Source organism: Trichechus manatus, unplaced genomic scaffold (genome assembly GCF_000243295.1).
Source record: "Trichechus manatus latirostris isolate Lorelei unplaced genomic scaffold, TriManLat1.0 scaffold00099, whole genome shotgun sequence".
Taxonomy (NCBI): domain Eukaryota; kingdom Metazoa; phylum Chordata; class Mammalia; order Sirenia; family Trichechidae; genus Trichechus; species Trichechus manatus.
Window position 1 is genome coordinate 9,637,887 of NW_004444035.1, and position 7,861 is coordinate 9,645,747.

The following is a 7,861-nucleotide window of genomic DNA, read 5'->3' on the forward strand; positions in this document are numbered from 1 at the left end:
TGAAGTACTTTAAATGCACTGTTTTTCCTGTTTCGGACATTTTAGATGTTCTCTAATATATTTATCTTGCTTTTTTTCCTCCAGATTAACAATTAGGATCCATTGCTTTCAATTTAGAGCTATGTCATCTTAAAAATGTTTGGAGTTTGAAGAAAAATATGTTAAGCGTATTATTTGAAAAGTTAACTAACACGCTGTTGAAAAATAAGTTTATCCTGTGTCCCAACTTTGAAAACACACCAGACACAGTGAAACCTGTGAGAGCCAGAACTCGATGGGACTGCCTTGTTTTTCCGGATCTTGCGAGTTTTCCGCTTTTGACCGGGTGCAGCCTTACCACTTTTCTGTCACTTGTTTTGGTGGAAAATATTTGAGTTTTCCTTCTCTGACAGGCTTCCACCTTACACAGGTTCCGGCTTTCCCAGGTTTTACTGTAATATAATTTGTAAAAATATAAGTATTTGTAATTGGTAAAAATATAAGTATTTATAATTTTAAAAATAAAATTGGTTGCTCTACATACAGTTTTATACTTTTTCTACTTATTTTTCTCATTTTTTCATTTAATGTATCTTAAAAACAGTTGTCATAGCTGCATAATATTCCAATGATTGGACATTCCCTGTTGTTTGGTATGTGAGTTACTTTGGTCTCTTTTATATACAGTGCCTTCGTGAACATCATTTTAAATTAATGATTGCTCTATCTTTGACCATTTCCTTAGGATAAATTCCTGGGAAGTGAATTGCTGGATCAAAGGCCATGTATTTACAAGACTCTTAAAACCAATTGCCAAATTGCCTGCCCTCTCCCCCGCTCAGATGCACAAATTTATATTCCCATCAGCAATGTAAAAGAGGTTCTGTTTCCCCATATTTAACACATGGATATTAAATTTTAAAACACCTTTATTAAAAAGAAAATGCTAATGGGACTGCTTTCTTAATGTCTGCAATTTGATAATTTTATAAAGAACTCTTATCTGTGCACAGATTATCTGCTCAAGGGCACCCTCTCCACTGTATAGCCCAGTGGTTCTCAAAGTGTGTTCTCCTGACAAGCAACGTCCGTGTCACCTGGGAACTTGTTAGAAATACACATTCTCCGACCCCTCTCCAGACCCACAAAAGCAGAAACTCTGGGGTGGACCTCAGCAGTCTATTTTAACACACTCATTCATGCTATAGTTTGAAAAGCAGTACTGTAGTCAGATTCCGCACTTGTCCATTTCCTAATCTATTCTTCACTGGGCAAGGACAAACCCTGACTTGTACCCATTCTACAGATTGCAGGATAGCTTCTCTTGCTTTTGTCCTGTGATTGCTTCTCAAGAGCTTCTCCTTATTACTTTTATTAATACTTATCGGGCATTTCCTTTGTCCAGAGTTGTGTGTGCATGTTCTGATCTGTCCTGGCCCTAAGCGATTTTCAGTTGGATGGTAGAGCTATGGTGTATCCCCGTCCCTGTAATTCAGCGCACGGTATGGTGAGTGCCTTTTTGGTGGCACAGACAGTAAATGCTATGACACTTTACCAAACCTGTTGCTATGGAGTTGATTCTGACTCATACGACCCTATAGGACAGAGTAGAACTGCCCCATAGGGTTTCCAAGGAGCTGCTGGTGAAGTTGAACTGCCGACCTTTTGGTTAGCAACTGAGCTTTTAACTGCTGCACCACCAGGGCTCCAAAATCCATTTTCATCCGGTCAATTCTGACTCATAGTAACCCTGTAAGACAGAGTAGAACTGCCCCATAGGGTTTCCAAGGAGCAGCTGGTGGATTTGAACTGCTGACCTTTCGGTTTGCAGCCCAGTTCTTAACTACTGTACCACCAGGGCTCCCTGTGGCCCTTTAGGGAGCTGGAAAAATAATTAAGGAGCGCTCTATTAAAAGGTAAACTTTGAGCCAGACCTTGAAGGACAAATAGGCTTTTCATGGGCAGGGGTGAGCAAGTGGGTGGCTTTTAGCAGTTGGAGGAAGGAATGACACAAATGTGTGAGGGCAGCACTTCTTCGAGCAGCACTCGGAGCGGTGCGGATGTGCCGTTTGGTGTACAGTAGGGGGACGGGTCACCTAGGAACAACCAACTCTTGATAGAAGGGTTTCAGTGACAGTGGAGCGACAGTGGTAACAAACAAGATCTGAAAGAAAAATTATCAGAAGACTTTGCCACTGAAATTGAGAACAAAGGAAAGAGAATAGCTTTGCTTTACTTAAATAAGGCAAAATGGATTCCTTTCTTTCTTCCTTATCGAATTCCTGTTTTTCAGTTAGAATGGTAGTTTCAGGTACCCAAGTGCTGTCAGATGGAAATTGGCCTTTGATGTGGGAGATGGCAGGGACAGAGGTAATTGCTGCTAATAAAGGGTTGGTGATCATAGCAAGAGAACGGTCTGTACTGTGCTTGGCTCACGTTGCGACCAGGTATGTCTTCAACGCCCTTGAGCAAAGCCTCGGACAGGTTCACCTGTTTAGCACCGTCCATTGTAATGGTTCCCCTTACTGATGAGAACAATTCAGAATCAACTGTACAAATATGTAATAAAGGCTTTACTATTTTCAGTTCACCTGTTTTGCCTGTTTTATACCGTAGGGAAAAAAATGACTGGATTGTAAAATGATATTGTCTTTTAGTATCTGGCAGATAGAAGGTTCTGTGTCACACAGCTGTTGGAAGAATTAATAGTGAAGTATCTGCCTGATGAGCTGTCTGAGAGAAAAAAAATATACGATGAAGAAACCGCTGAACTATCGCAGTAAGTTTCTTCTCATAAAAATTAACACGAATTCTGAACTACCACTCTTTAAAATGGAGGACGCCTTCTCCAGCCTGGATCCGATCTGTAGTTCCACTCCGTCTAGTCAAAGGCACGTTTTTAGCAAGCATTGGTCCGTTTCTCCTGTTGTCAAGTGATGGAATTTTTTTAACGTTCATTTGGTAACATCCAGGTGTTCCGTAGGGAATTATTGATTCAGCTCCGTGGGCTGAAGCAGTCTTTTATTTGTGTGGGGGAGGAATTTCCTGCCGTGATACCAGGCAGCAGAACTGGGAATGGAGAGGCAAAGCGAGAAATAGTCATGTGAGCATCCCTCAGGTATCATGGCAGGGCAGGTAAATGGACCAGGACAGGTGAGGGTAAAGGGCTTGGACTGGCAGGGGATTTTTAGCCACGTAGAGAGTGGAGGCAGGTGGGACCTTGAAGCCTGAGACTGAAGTTGGAAGGGGTGATGGGGGTGTTTAAATCTTCAGTTAATGAAAATGTTGACTGGTAGTGGGATGAAGTTAGTATTAGTTAGGAAGATGAAAACCTGAGTCAGTACGAGGTAACACCGGGGTTTACCAAGAGGGCGTGACGGCTAACAGGGGCTGCGTAGGTTGGACCTGGGTTTGTTTGCTCTGTACTTGTTTCTCTCTTGCACTCTCTTCTCCCTTTCTGTCTTTCCGTCTCTCTTCAGTCCATTGGGTCTCTCTTAACTTCTTTCTTAGGTTTTTAATTTCTTAATTCTTTCTTTCACTTTCTTTTAATGGGATACATTAAAAAAAAAATCCTAATTTTTATGTGCTGTTTTTATCAACTTTTTGTTTCTATTATCTTTCAAAATGTAAATGGAACATTTTCTAATTCTCAGTTCCTAAGAAAAAATTCATTGTAACTCCCGGCCTTTCTTTTTCAATATGTGCCCCTCAGATGCCCTCTGTGGCCAGCGGCCTTCGGTAAGAGAAAGATCTCCCTCCTTTCTTCCACAGACATTGACATTAGTGTGTCTTCCTGCAGAATTGACATTTCATCATGTCATTTTATGTAAAATGCTTATTAGAAAATACTCTGGTGTACAGATGATGAACCTTTTTGCTCCACACTGAAAAAAGTTAGATCTAAGAAAGCCACAGGTAAACTTTTGAAATCCTGAACGGTGGAGCCACCTGGTTGTCCATAGAAGGGTGGTGTAAGCCAGTGGCAGATGGAGAAGTAACGTGAAGAGAGCTGGAAGAGAGATTCTTGCTGTTTACTCACTTGGTGGTTATTATTGTTTTTAGACTATAAGGGTAGCTCATCCAGTGGCACAAGTTTTTCTAAATCATAGGTATGTTGTTGTTATTGTATGCCGTCAAGTCGATTCCAACTTGTAGTAACCCCACAGGACAGAGTAGAACTGCCCCATAGGGTTTCCAAGGAGCAGCTGGTGGATTCGAACTGTGACCTTTTGGTTGGCAGCTGAGCTCTTAACTACAGCACCACCAGGGCTCCAATTCATAGATATACCTGTGGCCGTGAGTCAATTCCAATTTTTAGCGACCCTATAGGACAGAGTAGAACTGCCCTATAGGGTTCCCAAGAAGCAGCTGGTGGACTCGAACTGCAGACCTTCAGGTTAGCAGCTGAGCTGTTAACCACTGTGCCACGAGGGCTCCGATTTATGGGTATACTGAGGTCTTTTTCAGTTATTTTCCTAAGCAGAGTGCTCTGTGCTGGTAGAGTACACATTTTAAAAAGTAGAGGAACTGACACTTGTATTTTTGAACATGTTTTTATTAAAAATTACTTTTGCATAAGTAATTTATGGTCATTTTGAAGGAAAACTAGAAAATATAGATGAACGGTGGAAAAATAGCCATAATCCTGCAAGGCAAAGGGAGTGCCCCTTGGTATGCTGACATACATGACTTCCAGCCTTTAATATATATAAATATATTGTAAGCAAAGTTGGGGTCATATTACTCATATTATTCTATCGACTTTTTTCTCATTACTATACATTTTTTTTCAAGTTAGTATCGGTACGCATCATTTTTTTAATGGAAACAAAGTATTCCATTTTGTGGATGTAAAAAACCCACTGCCGTCGAATTGATTCCAACTTATAGAGACCCCATAGGGTTTCCAAGGCTATAAATCTGCACAGAAGCAGACTGCCACATCTTTCTTCCACGGAGCTGCTGGTGGTTTTGAAACACCAGCCTTTCAGTTAGCAGTCGATCACTGTAACCGCCGCGCCACCAAGTCTCCTTTCTGTGGATATGCCGTAATTTATTAGTCCCCTCTTTTTGCTTCTGAGTTTTGGCAGTATACACAGTGCTGCAGCGAATGTTCTAATAGTACTTGTAGAATTTTTTAAAAATGAACCTTTTGGTTCAAAAGATATGTACATTTTAAAAGTGTTTTGAATGCACATAACCCGGTTTTTTTGTAGCAGAGTTGTATTGTTTCAAACTGCGCCCCTGCCTTTGCCAAAACTGGGCGCTACCTTTATCCTCCTCTGTCACCCTTGCCAGTCTTGTGATGAAAAACGTTATGTCATTTTAGTTCTTTGAAAAAACTTTATCTCTTTTTTCAATAGTGTGTTTGAAAATTTGTTAATGCCTAAGAATTTCTGGTTATTTGTTTTCTGACTATTGTGAGAGCTTTTTTCTTACTGTAATCTGAGAGTAAATGAAAGATTCATAGATAAAAGATACTTAACCCTGCGTGCTACAAATATTTTAAACAGATTTTTAATATAGAAATATTAATTATAATCAAATAATTTTTGACTCATAAAGGCGCCTAGCTCTGTATGAAAACTTGGTATCTCAAAATTCAAATTCACTCATAAATTAAGAGTTAATATTGCATCAGCGTTAGTTTGAAGGAAGTGGTGATTCTCGTTCTAGCCAAGAATAAAAGATCTCCTAATTTAGAACTAATTTTTTGTTTGTTTTACATTAATTCACGACTGTTGTAAACTTCACTCATTTTTGTTGTATGTTCTGTTACATGATAATGAACCTTTATTCTTCTTTAGCTTGACCAAGAATGTTCCAATATTTGTTTGCACTATGGCCTACCCCACTGTGCCTTGCCCTCTTCATGTATTTGAGCCAAGATACAGATTGATGATTCGAAGAAGTATACAGACTGGAACAAAACAGTTTGGGATGTGTGTCAGTGACACACAAAATAGGTATGCTTTTTGTGTGCTTAGACATCTTATTTATATTGGAACTTTCTTTGAATATCGTTAAGAATTTGCATGGCTGTACTTGAACTTTAGTGCTAATCAAAGTTTTTCATTTAGTTTTGCAGATTATGGTTGTATGCTACAAATTAGAAACGTTCATTTCTTACCTGATGGAAGGTCTGTGGTCGATACAGTTGGAGGAAAGCGGTTTAGAGTTCTAAAACGAGGAATGAAGGATGGCTATTGCACTGCAGATATTGAATACCTAGAAGATATTGAGGTATTGAAAAATGTTCTTTTCCTGGATGCTTTGGTAGATTTTTTTTCCCAGGGATTGTCCCAGGAATGCAGGCTAATAATTTCTAGACACACGAAACAGTTCTTGCTATCAGATACCCTCATCACTGCCACTTAGAAGAATCATCTCCAATTTACCTTTTTCTTACCTTGCTTTTAAATCATTGTGCATCTCCAGAGAATTTGGGCGACCAGAATCTAGATTCTCTTCGTTTCTCCAGGCTCAACAACCAGCACAGTGCCTAGAATGTTTGTGTACATATATATGTATGTGTGCATGTACGTGTGTCTAAGTATGGGAGATACCTGACAGCAGCAGATGAATTTAACTGAACTTACAGCATGAGTTTTGAAAAGCCGCTAATCCCTACCTTGTTTTATTGAATTTATTAGTAGTTAAAGCTAATGTAATCAGAAATTTGGTATACAGATAATAGAAAATGCTCTAAGAATTGTCTGTATATGAAGATCGTTCCTGTGTCTTAGATAAACTAGACAAAGTTGGATACCATGTGTAGACTCTAGGGCATCACATATAAAGCACCATGTCGGTATACTTACATGGGATATCTCATCTGGACAGAGCTGTTGTGATACCTTTCCTGGGTAGGGTTACTGTGGGCTTTTGATGTTTCCAGACCCTGATTTACCATCTAAAGACCCTAGGTGGTGCTAACGGTTTGCACTCAGCTAGTAACCGAACGGTTGGTTGTTCAAACCCACCCGACAGCACCGTGGAAGAAAAGGTCTAGTGATCTGCTTTGGTAAACATTAACCAAAAACCAAACCAAACCATTGCCGTCGAGTTGATTCCCCCCTGACTCACAGCAGCCCTATAGGACAGAGTAGAGCTGCCCCACAGTGTTTCCAAGGCTATAATCTACAGAAGCAGACCGCCACGTCTTTCTCCGGAGGAGTGGCTGCTGGGTTCGAACCACAGACCTTCTGGTTCGCAGTAGAGTGCTTAACCACTGCACGTTACAGCCAAGAAAACTCTGTGGCGCAGTTCTACTTTGTAACACACACATGGTCACCATGAGTCTGAATCTGCTCAATGGCACAGGACAACAACAGCGATAATTTACCATACACAGTTAGTTTAGGTACCAGATAAATGACACTGTGGTACAATTAATATCATGTTAAAGGCAATTTTGTGTTTTTTGAATTAATGTTAGCCTTGTTGGGGTGAGAGGATATCTCATGGTAGTTTTGATCTGCATTTCTCTAATGGCTGATGATCGTGAGCATTTCTTCATGTATCTGTTGGCCGCCTGAATATCTTCTTTGACGAAGTCCCTGTTCATATCCTTTGCCCATTTTTTAACTGGGTTATTTGTCTTTTTGTTGTTGAGGTTTTGTACTATTTTATAGATTTTAGAGATTAGATGCTTATTGGATTTGTTGTAGCCAAGAATTTTTTACCAGTTGGTAGGTTGTCTTTTTACTCTTTTGGTGAAGTCTTTTGATGAGCGTAAGTGTTTGATTTCTAGGAGCTCCAATTTATCTAGTCTCTCTTCTGGTGCTTGTGCATTGTTACTTATGGTTCATATTGTGTTTATGCCATGTATTAGGGCTCCTAGCATTGCCCCCATTTTTTCTTCCATGATCTTTATCGTTTT

General features: G+C 40.0%; 1 protein-coding gene across 2 annotated transcripts in view; it reads left to right on the forward strand.

The window, feature by feature from the left end:
- The window catches only part of LONRF1 (LON peptidase N-terminal domain and ring finger 1), a 42,686-nt gene that overhangs the window by 23,908 nt on the left and 10,917 nt on the right, over positions 1–7,861 (forward strand). For both annotated transcript variants that reach the window (XM_004382795.3, XM_023737237.1), the window contains exons 8-10: positions 2,637–2,758; positions 5,787–5,945; positions 6,060–6,222. In XM_004382795.3, coding sequence (XP_004382852.1) covers positions 2,637–2,758; positions 5,787–5,945; positions 6,060–6,222 — 444 coding nt within the window. The remainder of the gene's footprint in view (positions 1–2,636; positions 2,759–5,786; positions 5,946–6,059; positions 6,223–7,861) is intronic.